Source organism: Patagioenas fasciata, chromosome 7 (assembly GCF_037038585.1).
Source record: "Patagioenas fasciata isolate bPatFas1 chromosome 7, bPatFas1.hap1, whole genome shotgun sequence".
In the NCBI taxonomy this organism is placed as follows: domain Eukaryota; kingdom Metazoa; phylum Chordata; class Aves; order Columbiformes; family Columbidae; genus Patagioenas; species Patagioenas fasciata.
Window position 1 is genome coordinate 4,358,099 of NC_092526.1, and position 16,735 is coordinate 4,374,833.

Sequence of the window (16,735 nt, forward strand, 5' to 3'; positions counted from 1 at the left end):
CTTAAACAAGAGAGCATAGCTAGATATCAGAAATAATTGTAAACAATTATTCTGGGATTTCTACACACTTAAATAACAAATTTAAGAGTCTCTTCTTGATCTCGTGTCGCAGCAATCTACTTTGCCTCTTTCCCGCTTCGTACTTCACCCAGATATTTTTGTTCCGCCAGCCGTCTTTGAAATTTCTAAATCACGTAGGTTTATTTGTGACTTGTATTTCTCTCGCCATGTTTATGTTCAGATCTCTAATGACATTCTCCTTTGAGTTGCCTCAGAGGAAGGGAAAAACCCAGGTTTTTTAACGTGTTGGCCTTCTGAGGAAGCATCTGTATGCTAATTCGCTCTCAACTTTGGTAGCAGAAAATTTAAAGGGAGATAGTTTTTAATAAATGAAGATGAGCTAATAGTTAGAAATATTTGTAATGTTACTGATTTCTTAGGGGCTTTTTTCCTTCCACCAGCCTTCAAAGCTGTTTCTTGGCTTTAGGAGATCATTATAAGTTAATACTTGACTACGGAAACTCCCGCTCCACCTTAAAAATTGTACTGAATCTGTCAAACATCAGTTTTGAATGAATGCCAATTCAGTATAAATAAAGTGTGATACGGACACTCCAGCAAAGGATAGCCTGAAAATCAAAAGGACTGTTATCACACAAGGAACGTGATAGATTTTCTCCAATAATTCCAATTTTGATCACCTTTTCCAGAGAAGAACTTTAGTGACTCAAATAGGAATAAGATATGAAGGAATCGTTGTTTCTGGCTGTTAAAGATGCTTGATATAAACGAAGGCTGAGCTTAATCCTTTCTAAAACAGACTTAAACATTAACATTTTCATAATTAGGATGAAAACTGAAGTTGTGGTTGTATCTGGTGAGTTTAAAAAGGAAAAAAAAAAAAAGGCCAATTAAAAATGAAAGGTCTAAGAATAAACAGTAAATTCACGTAGAGCTATCGGATTCACAGTGTAGCAGGAATTATGTTAAATAAAACCACTGAGTGAACCAAAGTATTAATGAGCAGAAGAGATAGCCAGACATGTTTATATAGACAGATAGGACTGGAGGATATATCGACAATGCAGGGAGGTGTGTTGTAATAAACTTGAAGGAGGACAGACTCGTTGGGCCAAGTGTCCCTTTGCCATCCAGGAATTCCTCATGTCCTCATTACCCTTTCACCTCTGGACAGCTGCAATATTAAAATCTGGCTCATGTCTTAAGGATATTGAGTTTAATGTCCTTCATTTAGTCCGCACATTTATCCATATCACAAAACAGTCATATAGTTCGGCTCAACAGAGAGTGTCTGTTCAGGAAAGAGGCCCATCCTGGAATGGCAGGGCTGTTGAAAGGCAAGTCTAAGACCTCCATAAAGCCTGCATAGCTTGTGTAATGTGTGCATGGCACATTCACACTCAAGAGAAACCACCTTATTTTAATTCGTTTGTTTTTCTGGTATCCCTTGCAAGTAGTGTTTTAATTACCAAAGTAGACAGCATGCTCCTGTATCATGACAGTAGCCAAGTTGGACAAGAACGAATGTGGCCTCTTCGTTTTCTCATTTTTTACTTCACAGAATCACAGAATGGTTAGGGTTGGAAGGGAGGGTAGCCTCAACAAGGAGCTACTGCCCAGGTGACCAAAAAGGCCAACAGCATCCTGGCTAGCACCAGACTAGTGTGGCCAGCAGGACCAGGGAAGGCATCGTCCCTCTAGACTGGGCACTGCTGAGGCCAAACTTTGAACCCTGTGTTCAGTTTTGGGCCCCTCGTGACAAGAAAGACCTTGGGGTGCTAGAGCGAGTTCAGAGAAGAGCAACAAAGCTGGTGAAGGGTCTGGAGCACAAATCTGATGAGGAGCCGCTGGGGCATCTGGGTCTGTTTAGCCTGGAGAACAGGAGGCCGAGGGGAGACCTTATTGCTCTCTACAACCACCTGAAATGAGGTTGTAGCATGGAGGATGTTGGTCTCTTGTCCCAAGTAACAAACAATAGGACAAGAGGAAATGGCCTCAAATTGCACCAGGGGAGGTTCAGATTGGATATTGGGAACAATATCCAATTGCATTGAACAGGCTGCCCAGGGCAGTGGTGGAGTCACCATCCCTGAAGGAGTTTAAAAGACACATAGATGAGGTTCTCAGGGACATAGTTTAGTACCAGTGTCGGGTTAACGGTTGGACTTGATGATGTTGAGCATCTTTTCCATCCAAAATGATTCTACAGTTCCATAAGTTATGGGTCTGACTGGGTACAACTCGCTCCTCTCTGAAGCACAGATGAGGGCTGCAGGGTTAGGTGCTGCATCGACGGATTGCATAGCATAGGAAATATTAATGGCATGTTTTGCTCCTGGGGATTGATATGTAAAGCTCTGAATGCAAAAGTCAACTCCTAAATAATCCAGAGTCAGAAAGGGGCAGAGTGGTTGTGGTGGTGAAAAAAAAATGTGAAGGGGATAAAAATTAATCACCAAAAAGGTTTTATATTTTATGTTAGTAAATCATTTTAACTAATTAATTACATCATATCTCCAGCCAGGTTTCCAATTTGATATCTTCAGGAACGGGTGGGCAGGGATGTAAAAGGCACTTGTTCTCTTTATCTGGAAAACATCTTTGTTGCATGTTTTCCAGCATTGTGGGGTTTTTCTCTGTATCTTCAAGAATATTTGTTATGCCTTTGTGATCATTTTCTTCTGATCCATTTGCTTACCAACATAAGGAGCATAAAATATTATGTAGATACTTGAAGAGTATTTGTAGGAATGTCAATGTACTGGGTGCATTTTGGGGTGGAAAGAAGAGTGTAAGATGGAGGATAAGTCTGTCAGCTTGAGGCAGAAGCCACTGATTTGTAAATAACAAAATTGTAGGATTTATTCTTTTTGATACACTGCACTTTTATTAAAAGAAAATCCCCTGGAAACCTCTGTAAATGGCATGAAACGTATAATTAGACTTAGCTTTTCTCACTCTCTGCTTATTTAAGTGCTCAGTAACTTCAGCAGTGATTCAGTAACAACTGATTTTATAGAAACATCTGACAATGAGAACAAATATTTGCAGTGTTTTCAATCTCTGCTCTATATTTCTGCCTGTTCACCATGAGGCACAAGGGAGATCTTGTGTTCCTTGCGTATAGGTCAGCACCGCTTTCCCCACTGCTCCCACCTCTAACCATGTCCACTTTCCAACACTAAATATCAGGTGTGGCTTTCCACACCTTGATTCTTACCTCTGAAATTCTACGCCCACCTCAAATTCCAGACACAGACCTCACCGATAGCTCCTATCCTCCCAAAAATGAGTGCCACCACCAGCCAGGCTTTGGCATAGGCAAAGACACCACTGCCAGGTACAGCTGGCGGCTGGGTGGTGGCACAGAAGCTAACCCAGGCACCCACCTGCCCCAATGGCAAATATTCAAGGCTGTGCTGTTGTTGGGATTGTTTTCTTTTGCCTGGTCTCCACCATTTCTGCCCTTTCTCTGCTTCCTGGGGAAAGAAGTCTTGCATGTAGAGAGCCACCCCAGTAGAGTCATTGGTGTAGATGAGCTATAAAGTCATGGAGGGTTGACTTCACTGTCCTGAAGCTCCCCACCAGCCTCCACAGCCATCTAAGCAACCTTCATAGCAAACCCTGGGTCACCTCACTGATCTTGCTTTCACCCTCTGGGCAGCAATGTTTGGTCCAGTTTACACTCCTGCAAAGGCGAGGGATAGGAAGGACAACACCATCGGGATGGCTGCCACCAAGTCTGTTCTCTACATCCAGGACCAGCTACCCTAGCACCGAGTGCAGTGGTTGTATTGTCCCACTCCCTGCCCCTCTTATTTTGGTATCTTCTGGGAAGCATGGTGGGCCCGTTCACATCTTCAGTATCATCTGTTGCCCATGCTTGGGAAACATGGTTTAGTCAAATTGTGGCACAGGAGATAAGGACCTGAAGTTGCCATTCTTGCCTTGTGGGAGCCAAGGACTTCAATGCACACAGCACCTCAACCCAAGCTGCCAAAATGATTCTGCAGATCGTTTGTCCTCCTCCCTAGCCCAGAATTTGGGAAATCACACCCGTTCATAACCTCCTTGTCATAGACCCATTGGCAGATTGGCCCATTGACCAGTGGACCCACTGGGTGAACACCGAACAGTATTGCCATATTCTGCCCCACGCAGTTCTTGCACCCATTTCCAGCTTGCCAGAACAAGGGAAAGGAATATAGTCAATATAATCACTTGTGAATTAAAGAGAAAAAAATATATAAAAATACCCATTTTTAGAGGGTTTCAGGTTGAAGGTTGCTTGTCAGAATCCAAGAAGAGAGCAGCAGTTGTTCTGACGCTGCGGTTTTCACATGCTTGTCAGAGATTTGAAGCAGGAGAGCTCATGTGTGTTAAAAAAAGAAAAAAAGAAGGAAAAAGAAAAGATGGTAAGGTTTAAAATAGTTTAGATGCTGCCTTGATCAAGTTTAAGCGATATAGTGAGAAGCACTGGTAGAAGTGTACACACACCTAACACCAGCCATATGGGGAAATGACTTGTTTGAATGCTAGTACCTTTAATGCAATGCTGACCTGGAACACCAAAGAGCAAGTGACCCAGAAAGGTGTCAGAAAATTTCCCAATAAACATTTTTAAAACATAAATTGGGCAGGAAGTGAGAACCCGGGCACAATTTTAATGGCAAAGAAAAAAACTCTCTCCTGTTTTTGACAGCTCTAATCACCCGGAGTCTAAGATTTGGGCTTGGAAAGGGGCCAGTTGGCCAAGATTCCATCCACAGATGAGCTGGAGATGATGCTGATGGTTGGAGAGAGCAAACAGAAGAACTGGCAAGTCCGATGTCACCCTTGACGAAGGGGATGTCAGCCAGTTTGGGGGTAAATCTGCATTTTGGGTGTGTAATGGTCGGTGGGACGTGTTCCTCGGCTTCTCTTGGTATCTAATACATTCAGCAGCCGCATGCAGAATGGCAGTAATTTTCCAGATATTGGGCAATTCTGTAAACACAGAATTTCTTGGAAAACTATGCTACAATATCTAATTGTTTCAGATCATTGGGGCTTTTTCTAAATATCTTTGTCACCCTTGAGTTTCAGTAGATTTTAAAATATACACATAATCTCCTGAAGTCACAGAGGGAAGAAAATGTTTTCCTCCTGGCAGTGATGAGAACAAGTTGGGACAATGAATCAACCCTGAAATTTTTGAACGGCCATTAAAATGTCAGCTTTGCACCCAGATTCCCTGCCAGCACTTTCACCTCTATTAGCTTAATATTCAGGAGGGGAAATAGTAGGACTCTAAGAAAGCCAGGGAAAAGTAAATTTCATCTAGTCCCAAATAGGTAGAACAAGGGCTACTCTGTAATTGTATGTTTTATATTCACCTTTCAACCTGGTTAAAAAAATAATTCTAAATAAAGAAGTCCACTTTCCAGGTTAACGGATCCACCACAGAGTTGTCCATTGGCTTCACTAAGGCACAACAGCATCCAAGTTGCTTTGATCGATGTTCCCAGCACCAGATGCCTTCATCCATAGCAAAGGTTGACCCCAACCCAAAAAGGGATCTTTCCCTTGCAAAGAAGCATGAGTGCATCTCAGGGGATATTTGCTTTCTCTCCTGCTTTCAGAACTAAAAAGCAGAGGCTTAACCCCAGTCTCCACCTTGTCCCTTTGCAGAGATCCTGCTGCTGTTGTCACCACCCTGGTGGCCAAAGTGATGGCAGGTCTGGGCACCGGGCCCTCTGTGCTGCAAGGGTTGCTCAAGTTTCCTGCTTTTGCTATTATAAATTCAACACCCCCCTCCCGAAAAAAGAATCTGTTATCACTGAGCATACGCAACTGTTAAACATCCTATTCAATATAACTTCAGCCTGTTCTGAGAACTACGTTGCACAGTTTCTTTATACAGTATCTGTCTGTCAGATATTGCCCACTAGATTACCATAGTCTATATAATGTACTTCCACCATAAAAAAAAAATAAAATAAAGGAAAAAAGTATCTTTTGGGTGTATTTTTTGTGACTCAGAGTTGAAAAAAATAAAGACTGAAAGTTTTTGTATTGATTTTGCATTTCATGTGTACTATCTTCACTATATGAATGGCACTAAGCAAATTTAAACACTGACATGTATTTGTGTCTCCATTTTCATGTAATTCCTCTAATCTACTAACCTGAAATAGTACTGCATCAATTTAAGGTATTTCTAGAGCATCTATTGCCCTGGTTCCTCAGTATGACAGCAAGAAGCCAATAACCCCTATTCAGAATATACAGGCCCCTGTATATTTAAATCTGCCACTAAATAAAAATTCTGAAAAGCCTCCGTTTCTTAATAAACCAAATTCAGACCTGGTTTAAGTAAAAGCACCTCCTTGGCTCCCCGTCAGGCAGTGCTGCTATAGCAGTTAACCAGTGGTCGGAGACGGTGGAGCAGAGTTCTAGTCCTTTAATTGCTATATTTTTTAATACCTTTTGGGTTACGGTTTTGTCCAGCTGCCCCTTCCTCCTTTCTGTTCCCCATGTGGCTGAGTTTTGCTCATACCAGCCCAACGCCGAGCAGGGTTGCACAACAAGCGCCATCACTTGCACCTATTTGCTGACCAACTTATAACTGATCTGCAGTTTATGTTGTTCCTTTATTGCCACCAGCTATGAGTGAGGTGGGGGGAGGGTCTTGAGAACAATGATTTAAGCATATTAAAATATAACAAGAAAATAATGGTGTTGCCTCACTAGGAGGACACAGTAAAAATTTATATTAAAAGTTCTTGATATTTTAAATACCGCAAATTCAAGCGACCTTTGGTCTTCTCTCTAAGTGTCATGTAAACAAGCTGGGAACATTGCATATCTGAGATATTTCTTTATGGTTTCCTAGCTTAACCCCACACGGTTTTAAGTAACGTGTATGTATCGCAGGAGACCTTACCACTGTATTTAAGAAAATGAGGCCTGAATGTGCTCATATCCAGAAGATGCACAGTCTTATTAATGCATATATGTCATGCATAGATTATTAACAGCTTAATAACTAGATAGAAACTTACATTTCAATAAACATACTTTTACAAGTGCAAAGAAAAAAAGTTTTGCATTAGGATGTTACTTACTTCATGTCTTTGTCCTGGGAGAATGCAACTAAAGAAACCACATTTAAAATCAGACATTAGATATGCAAATATGTGTTCAGATCAGAGATACGAAAATTATTCAAATGATTAATTATTCATCATAAAAATGTCAATTAATAATTCTGAAGCATAATAGGCATCTTTCTAATGCATCTTTATTTTTCAAGCCTAAATACTGTTGAATCTGTGTTCAATTGCATTCTAACAAGTTTTTAAAAATTCAACAAAGTAAACAACCAACTATAAACAAAAGTGAGCAGCGAATTTTAATCACTGCCAACCGAGCCAAGAGATCTGTCCGAACTTCACCATCGACCTCAGAAGAGAAGGTAAAACATCTGCATCCCATGGTGTGGGACAGGGGATCGAGGACGTTTGCCCATCGACCCGCTGCCACCTCTCCCAGTTACTGGAGCCGCTCGCTCCTCTCTGCTTGGAGTCAGAAGTGGGTTTGGGTCCCACAGAAGCTGTTTTCCTACCCCAGACAGACAGACATATATCATGGGCGGGATGTGAGCAGCTCTAGGCCATCAGAAACGACTTTATAAATGACGAAATTAAGAAAAACATATGAGGGGGATTCACTTTTGACGTGCAGGGACTCTCACGAGATTAAATATTACAGTGAGATCTGCTTCTTAGAAATGCCCAGGGATAGATAAATTAAAGCCAGACAATCTTTTCCCTTGCTTTTGGCTCGTATCCTATCCCTACATGGGTTTTCCGTAAAGGAACTTGAAAACTTTGAGAATGTTGATTCAAAAGGTTTCTTCCCAAATACCTCACCAGCGGGTGGGGGGAGAGTCGTTCTGTGACCCTTTCTCCCTTTCCTTTGTGTGGAAATTAAATCTTAGTTAATAGGGACACCTGTATTGAGCAAAAGTATCCAGCAACATCTCAGGGCCACATGGGACTCTCCCCAGTTGGAAAAATTATTCTGCTACCACAGGTGACTGCAAAAAATAATCTCCCCCCGGCATTAACTTTTTGTTTGGTTGGTTTGAGGGGGTATTTTTGCAACCTCCCAATTTTTTCCCAAGCCGACGGCAGCTTCTACACCCCAGAGGTCTGTGCATAAGAAGCTGTCGGTACCCATGGGGAGCCCCGAGCTCGCAGCAGCCGCTCCCCCGCGGGGCAGGGATGCGGGGAGAGATGCTCTCCCCAGGCTCGGCTGTGAGTGGGCACATCTTGTCTCGGTCCCTTACACAGGGATGTTTAATCTCTAATGCAGGAAGGGTTCCACACTTTGGGGAAAACATAGGAGAGCCATGAAGGACCCGAAGTAAAAGCCTCAGAGCAGCTAACGTGTTTTTAGAGGTGTCAAACCCCTGTCTTCAGCAACCTCTAAAATATATTAGTCAAAACGTATCAGCTAAAGCATCTTATCTGCTATCCCCCTGATTTTCCTTCTTCCACATGGGCAAAAAAAATGTTCTCCCCGTTACTTGCTCTCACGCTGCGCTGGGGAAAAAACAAACACACTGAAATAAATAAGGCCACAAATCATCCCACCAGCCAGTGTCACCAGGTCCCCGCAAAGCCACGATGGCAGCAGGTCTGAGCAGGAGGCCGAGGTCCTTCAGGGCCTCTGCCCTCCAGCCCCGTTTGGTTGATCTTGTCCCCTGCCCATCACACCTGGGTGCTCAGGGGTTGTTTTAGGAGTTAGCAGGGGGTTCTCTCCCTGCACAGCCCCTTTCTCATGGTAATGAGTTCCATGAAGTGGGGTTTGTCCCCAGATGTCCCTACAGCCCCACTCAAGGATGGGGGGACATGGGGTTATCTCCAGGCAGGGTATCTCCACTGTGATGGGTTTTGGTGGACAAAGATAAACTCGATGAGGAGAAGGCAGCAGCATCACCCCTGGCATCATTTGGGCAGGTTTGCATCAGGACCACCCGGCCCCCCTCATCTCACCTCTCTGCATTTCCATGCAGGAAAACCTGAGGAAAAGAGGGCAAAAAACCTGCACACAAAGAACATCTCCAAGCCACAGCTCCGAGTGCCTTACACAAGGACAGAGCTGGAATTTGTGAAGAGTATTTTGGGTCTGTTTGTTTTTAAACTGATGGGGTGGGGGGGATCGTATATGCAAAAGTTCAAAATAAAGCAAGGCACAGGTTCTGCATGAGGACGTTGATGCGACGGGGCTAGGAGCTGGGTTGCCAGCACCACCCCAATAAAGGCAGGATCTATCGACTGTCATTATTTCCATCTCCTAAAGAAGCTGCACGCCCGTTAGTAGTTCAGAGCAGGGCAGGAAATCAACGCCTGGATTAAGGCTAAAATCCATCTCAGAAGGGTTTAGCTTATTGCTAAACGTTTATGTCCAGTGTCCAAAAATTAAAAACAAAGAACCAACACACACCACGTTAAAATAACGTCTAATAAGGTTGGGTGCTATGGCACTCCTGCAAAGATCAGAGCAGTTTATCGCTCCGATGCAAACCCTGCTGAGGCACTTCAGAGCTGGAGAAACTGTGAGATTGAGGGCTGAAAGAACAGCCTGCAAAATTATGAATAGGGATTATCTGACAATACCAACATGTTCCTTAAAGCCCTTGAGCATCATCGCACGGTCTGAGGGTTTGGGTTTTTTTCGTGTAGCTGCAGATATATGTTTTAATGATATAACATCGACAACACTCCTGCCTGTTTCAGGTTGGGCTGCAGTTTCTCTTAATCTCCGGTTCATCCTCTCATTTTGTAATCTGGAAATATATGAACAATACGTAATGGGATTAATTTATTTTGAGAACTCGTTGGTTGTTTGTTGTTTTTTTCATTTGCTCATAGACAACGTGGGTGACTGGAAATCAAGCGAGTCAGTAATTAGCATTCACTTTTTTCTTTTTCTTTCTTTTTATCATATGCATCTAAATTCAGTTTAGCTCTTTAAGGAATTGCCAGACTGCCCTTGATTTATAGGCGATGTCTTCTGGATCTGAGAGAATCTAATTCAAATTAATAATACTTGAATCTGATTTCAAGATATTTGCACTGTGCTGTATATTTCATTAAGATATCATCACTTTGTGTGTGTACGATATGTCTGTGTGTATACAGGTATATTTAGGCGTGGATGAGTCGTGCATCCTGCAAGAAATAATGTTGGCATTTAGGGAACAGTGGCAACGAAACTTTTAGCAAAGCCGAGATAACTCGCACCAGGGAAAAAAAAAAAATATATATATATATATACTAAACTATCAATAAAAATAAGTAAATTAAGAGACCCTTGTTCCCACCTTTGCATAATTACGGATTTCAGCGGCAGCAGACAGCCAGGTCTGCAGGCAGATTTGCTTTAAGCCGCTCCGCGGCTGGCAGCTCCGGAGGAGTCAGGCAGGGCGCAGGCAGCGCGCAGGCAGCGCGCAGGCAGGGGCGCATTTGCCTCCCCCCCGCCTGCCGCGCAGGGACCTGCACTGGGGGTTGGAAACGGGGACACCCTGAGTGTGTGCGAGGGGGGATTTGGGGGCTATTTTCCGACACCCCCCACGCCTGCAGGCGGGGAAGTGGGGTCCCCCCCACCCCACAACCCCCCCGTGCCCTGCGCCTCCCCAGTATCACCAGTCAGGTCTAACTGGCAGGGCAGATCTCACTCACAGATGACAAAAAATAATAAATAATAAAAAAAAAATCGGTGGCTCTGATGAGCTGCAAAGACACATTTGGGGGGTGGGGGGGTTAACTGGGGGTCCCCTTCCTTCCTTTGCGATGTTTAATCGTCAGAAAGGTGTTCTCTGATCTGGACCATTTTGGAGCGCAGTCGGTCGTGCCCATGGCTCGCATTCCAGTTCTTGCTTTAGGCACACATTCAATGCACAGTTCAAGAGCAGTTTATCTTAGCTTAATGTAAGTAGAAGTACAGTGTCGGATCAGTGTACCATTTGTTTCAGTTTTCTTCAGGAGGGGGAGAAAAAAGGGGGGGAAAAAAAGTGCTGCGATAGATTTAACTCTTGTCAAAAGAGGGAAATTGTTTCGCAGCTCTTTAACGCAGCCCTTTGGGCAGCTCCACGTTCACCTTCGGAAAGGACCGAACGAGTAGGCAAGATGTGAAGTTTATTTTAGGGCTGAGGTGATTTCGAGCTCTTTTAGAGGAAGAAATGGCTGCGGGTTGTGCTGGGAATTGGGCACGATCGAGACTCAGCCATATCATCCCCCTTTGCAGATAAACGCCTTCGCTCAGCATCCCCAGCTCGGGCTGCCTTTACTTACTTCGATATTAGTTCTCAATTACGTGCGGTGTAAACCGGCTTTTTGATTAACAAAACAGCAGAGCATTGGTTAAGAACACTTAAACTTCAAGAAAAAAAAAAATATCCCCCTGGGAAGTGGGCTCTGAATTGGTTAATAATGTGCAGTACTTGCTAAATTGCTGACTTCCAGATGTGGAAAATATCTTTCTTGTTTAGGACCTACGTAACCTGATTGGATTACGACAGAAGCGTCACATTGGAAGGCTTTTGAGTGATGATTTAATTAACCATACAGTAGAAAGCTGTATTTGCCAGGAAACCCCCTCCATATTTGCATAACCAATCACTTCAGTGCAAAGGTGGAGTCTGGGTTTCTTTTTTTTTTTTTCTTTTTTTTTTCTCTATGTAATTTTATTTTAATTTTAATACTTGAAAAAAGGTGAAAAACTTGTAACCTCCCTGAAGTTCAGTCCCACGCGTTTCTCGTCCTCTCTGTCTCTCTGCCCGTCCAGCTCCTTCCAAGGGAGAGCAGAGCCAGGAAGAGCCCATCTCACCCCTGATCTATATCTGTGAACAAAACAGATAGACTGTAAGATCTCAGCACGGTGGTGGTTTTTTTTTTCTACATCAGATTTAGCTGACTATTCAAATAACCTGGATGAGCGCTGAATGAAAGGGAAAAAAAAAAAAAGCCCCCAAACAAACGTGTTAAGGATAAAAATAAAACAGCACCAAAGCGAGCAGGAGTCAGCCAGGAGCTTATTTGCAGTGCCCGAACAGAGTTTAGTTTCTAGGCATTATGTTAGGGTAAGTTTTCTCCCCTCCGCAAGAAGCGAGAGCTCCGAGAGGGGCTGGGAAGTGGGGCGGCGCGGGCTACCGAGCGCAGGATGCGGCCCCCAGCCGGCTGCACGGGCCGGGGGGAGACACAGGGATCCCGCCCGGGGATGGGGGAGGAACCGGCAGGGATCCAGCCCGGGGGCAGGGGATCCGGCGGGATCCTGCCGGAGCGGGAGGGGGGGGGGGATCCGGCACAGATCTCGCTTGGGGCGGGGGATCCCGCCTGGGGGAAGGAAGGGGATAAAGCCACGGGGGGGGAAAGGCGCACCGCGGGGGGGTAGGAGGGCAGAAGATGCAGCCGGGGAGTGGGGGGGGGGGGTGCACCGCCGGGGGGAGAGGGGATGCGCCCGAGGGGGGGACAGAGGATGCAGGCGGGTTGGGGGGAGCAGGGTTGCAGGGGACGCAGCCCCCCGTGGTGTGGGGGCGAGGGGTGGGATGCGCTGAGTTTCCGCGGGGTGAGAGCGGCGGAGCGGCGCGGAGCAGCGCGGAGCAGCGCGGAGCGGCGGGGCGGGGGGCGGGCGCGGGGCGGGGGGCGGGCGGGAGGGAGGTGGAATTGCATTTCTGCCGCTAAAGCGTTTCGCGGAGACTTCAAGGTATAATCTATCCCAGATCCTTTCCCAGAGAGAAACTTGGCGATCACGTTTCCACATGATGCTCACGTTTGGTGCTCTTCAATTATCCCTCCCCACAAAGATAGGTGGCGTGTGTTTCAGGGTCTCTCCTCTCGCTCCTACAGAAAAGAAAAAGAAAAAAATGTCATTAGAAGAGGCGTAACACGTCAGTCCGTCCCCAGGTTTGTGTTTCCTGGAGTGGCAGAAAGAGATCAGTCCTAACCTGCCCAGCAGGAATAACGGTCCTTCCGACAACTCTTTGCAAGGCTTTTTACAATTTCTCCAGGAGCTGCATCTCCCTTCACCTTTTCTCCTCCACTTCGCGGCTTCTTCATGCTTTTTCTTCTCACCATTTCTGGCCAAAACTACAAACAAGACTTCGCAGGTAGGTTTGGAATTTAATTCCATTTTCTCTCCTTTTTTTTTTTTCTTTTTTTTTTCTTTAATTCTTCCTTTCTTTTTTTCTCACACCACCTCACGCTATAGCGGGCTTATTTAATTTCGATAGCATATTATTTCTAAACGTGTTGGTTTCTTTCTGGCATGTTTATACTTGGGGCGAAAAACCTTTTAACCGAAACCTGAAGTGCCGTCGGTACCTCTCCGGGAAAGGATGAGCAGTTTCGGGGCTCTCGGGGTTGTGCCACCACCATCCTTGCTCCCCTTACCTGTCAGCCAGGTACGGGAGGCGCCTTTTACAACCCAGCAGCAAAAGTTTTAGTGTTAGGAAGGGACTTCATCCTCTTCAGGAAAAAAAAAAAATCCCCCTTTACCCACCCCCTGCTCTTTTTATTTCAGGTTTCACATCTTAGCTCTGAAAGTTTGCAGGTACCTGTTAATGCTTTGCCCGCTCTGAGCCTGCAGAGCCAGCCCGGGCGCCGCTGGAGCCCCAGCCCGGGGCTCCCCGGCCAAGGATGTGTTTCCCCAAAACGGAAACTTTGCTGTTTTGTCTGCTTAGTTAGTTTCATTTCTTTATTTTATTTTGTGAAGCTGGGTGAAGTAACACCTTAACTTCTGGGATCCTAAAGCCAGAAGTGAAAGTACTGACTGGAACTTAAAAGTCGTTTACCAAAAAGCAAAAAAGAAAACAACACCCAATATATACTTATTTTAAAAAGCTAGCCGGCCCTCTGGGAAGAAAAGTGTTGTCGAGATCTGCAGGTTTAAAATTATTGACAACTTTTTGCGGGAGGCTGAAGAGCAGGGAAGGTAATGAGACGCATTTTAAACATTTCACCATTGGTGGTTTTGCATTAAAACGCCAATTGCCGAGGCAAGCAGAGAGTCCGGGCTTTTCTCAGTTCCTCTTCGCTACATCTCCTGGTAGATGTGCCACGATGATGCTACCATTGCCCACTCCAGGATAGGGAATAACTGGCAAATACTAAAGTTTCTAGCACATTTCTCACCCTCTTCCTTCCTCAGCCACATACATCCCCATAGCCACCAATTCACTCTGCCCAGGCGGAATCCCAAGCAGGAGAGTGTGAGTAAACACGCTGACCCTGCATACACTCTCAATATTCCCATCCTCTTACCTGCTCGGAGATTTATTTTAGTCAAGCAGGTTTTATAACCGCAGACGTCTGAAAAGAGAGTTCAGGCAGAATGAAAAGACCTAAGCAACCACACACTTCACTGCTCAGTCCTGGGGTGAAGCTCCAGTAAAGTAAAAAGACAGAAAGGGCAGAAAGGAAGGACAAAAAAATTAAAAAGGGAGGGGGAAAAAAAGCTCAATTTGCTGCAAAAAGAAAATTAAAAAAATGTTGAGGCAGGTAATAATTTTTTAGGTTTTGTGTGAAATTCCCAGTGCAGGAGAAGACAATGGATGCGAAGGCGAGGGGGGATCTTGCTCAGGAGAGCAAGGGTTAATTGCCCTTGTTTTACAGTTTGCATCTGTTACATCTTTTATAGCCCCCTGTTTAAACTAATCCTCAAGTCAAAGCATCTTTAAAGCTACAGCATCTTCTTCGAGATGGACAGAGTTTCAGGAGCGTTCTTGCAGCAAACCAAATGCTCCTGCCCTCTCCCTTTGACAGATAGAGCCTCCTGCACAGCCCGAGCACACAGCCACACACAGTAGGTCCCAAAGTTTACAAGTTAAAAAAAAAATACAAACCAAAATCAAACACCACCACCAACAAAAATATAAAATAAAACCCAAACAACTGAAAACTCTGACAGCGGTAGTTTTGATTTCTGTTTCTTTTCTGGGAAGGAAAAAAAAAAAAGACACTCTGAAGCTTTGTTTAACTAAGGGGCAGGGGAAACCCTGAATATTGTCAAACTGACTAAAAAGGTGACAGAGGTTTATAATTACACTCCTCGTTGTTAGGGGGAGGGGGAGGTCTCCGTGCTGTGCTTTACCCCAAAAGGACAGGGGAGAGCCATGTTTCCCTCTCCTCTGAACACTTTGCTGGAGTCCACTTTGGGGGATAAATAAAAATCATTATAAAGGCAGGAGAAGAAGGAGAGAAAGCTAGCATTTCGTGTGAAAAGAAGTTCTAATGTCAAATTAAAGTACTTTTAAGAGGAAATGGTCCGCCTAGCATTGAGTCAAACAGCCTACTGTAAAAGCTGTGCATTCCCTCATACGGTCATGAGTTATGACTCATTTGAGATGTAATTCTTGTCTCTCTGATCTGCTTTGCTGGTGCAATACACACACACAGGGGGAGAGACACACACGCTCACGCAGACACACAGACACACACACACACACACACACACACACAGCAAAAATAATTAAATAAAGAAGAAATCTGCCCGGCTGGGGACAGAGAGAGGGGGGAGCCCGCTCCGTCTGCGTCCCACCTCCCCCGGCACGGCAAAACCCCGCCGTGTGCGTGGATGGGTTCTTTTTCGGGTGCAAATTCGGGTCCCCGTTGGCGCCCTGCGTTTAAATGGGATATACCAATGCCCACATTGTTGCTGTGTTTGGTTGTTACATAGAGCCTGCGTGCTGCTGAATCAGGGAGTCGAGTCCATGCGAACTGCCATCTGATCCACTCTTATCAATGAAGCAGCAGATCATGGCGGATGGCCCCAGGTGTAAGAGGCGAAAACAAGCCAACCCCCGGAGGAAAAACGGTAAGCGGCCCCCCCAAGCAAACTTTTTCCGGCCGGCTCCGCCGCGGCGAGGGGGGGGAAGCCGGTCGCAGGACGGGGACGGGGCGGGGAGCGGGGAAGGAGGGGGGGGAGACGGGGACGGCGCCCGCCCGGGCGGCAGCGGCGGCGGCAGCGGCGCCCGCCCGGCTCTCGCCGCCCTCCGCCTCCCCTGCGCGGCCGCGGGGCCGTCCCGCGGAGGCTGCGCGGCCGCGGGACGCCGGCGGAGTGTTGGGGGGTGGGTGGTGAGGAGGAAGGAAGAGGGGGGGGGGTCTCAGCGCGCCGCAGCCGCCGGCGCGCCCCAAAGTTTGTTGCGCGGGCGCGGAGCGGACGGGGCCGGTGCGGAGCGCGGCCGGAGCGGCGGGGTGGGGGGGTGGCCGGCCCGGTTCGCCCGGCCGCTTCCCGGGTCGCTTCGGGCGCTGTCAGGGTCCCGGGAGCGGAGAGAAGCGGAGCTGGGCGGTGGGAGGCGCGGAGCGGCGCGGAGCGGGGCGGGAGGGCAGCCGGCCCTGGGAAAAAAACCGGCAGCGTGAGAACCCCGAGGCAGGCTGGCACCGACTTAGCGACTCTCCCTCTTTTTTCTTTTTTTTATTGTTAGGGACTCGAAAACGAAACTTCCTCCTCCCTAATAATTAATAATACTAATGAGTTTGGTGCCCAATTGTCCATAGTTGCCCTCTCCCCCGGTCTCCGCCGGCCGCGGAGGGCCGGGGCTCAGTGGGACGCGGTGTTCCGGGCTGATTTCACATTTGGCAGCTTTCACTTGGTGTGGGTCTCTCTTTTCTCCGTCTCTCCCCGTCTCTCCCTTAGTTTCTTCCTTTTCTCCTCCGGCTGATGGTCT

The 16,735-nt window shown here is 46.2% G+C and overlaps 1 protein-coding gene and 2 long non-coding RNA genes across 4 annotated transcripts in view; 1 reads left to right on the forward strand and 2 right to left on the reverse strand.

The window, feature by feature from the left end:
• Positions 1–10,254, reverse strand: part of LOC139828389 (uncharacterized) — a 36,159-nt gene extending 25,905 nt beyond the window's left edge. The window contains exons 1-2 of one of the 2 annotated variants that reach the window (XR_011739924.1): positions 7,128–10,254; positions 4,278–4,390 (exon numbers count right to left, since the gene is read on the reverse strand). This is a non-coding gene — a long non-coding RNA (uncharacterized lncRNA). The other variant, XR_011739923.1, reaches the window with a different exon arrangement.
• A 487-nt stretch (positions 10,255–10,741) lies between these two features.
• Positions 10,742–13,151, reverse strand: LOC136103153 (uncharacterized). The gene is made up of 3 exons (XR_010651555.2): positions 13,016–13,151; positions 12,841–12,911; positions 10,742–11,911 (listed from the first exon to the last, which is right to left on the reverse strand). It is a non-coding gene; the product is annotated as an uncharacterized lncRNA (long non-coding RNA).
• Positions 12,741–16,735, forward strand: part of ZEB2 (zinc finger E-box binding homeobox 2) — a 113,980-nt gene continuing 109,985 nt past the window's right edge. The window contains exons 1-3 of the mRNA XM_065841072.2: positions 12,741–12,974; positions 13,079–13,177; positions 15,745–15,882. Of these exons, the coding sequence (XP_065697144.1) occupies positions 15,810–15,882 (73 nt within the window). The 5' untranslated portion in view covers positions 12,741–12,974; positions 13,079–13,177; positions 15,745–15,809. The remainder of the gene's footprint in view (positions 12,975–13,078; positions 13,178–15,744; positions 15,883–16,735) is intronic.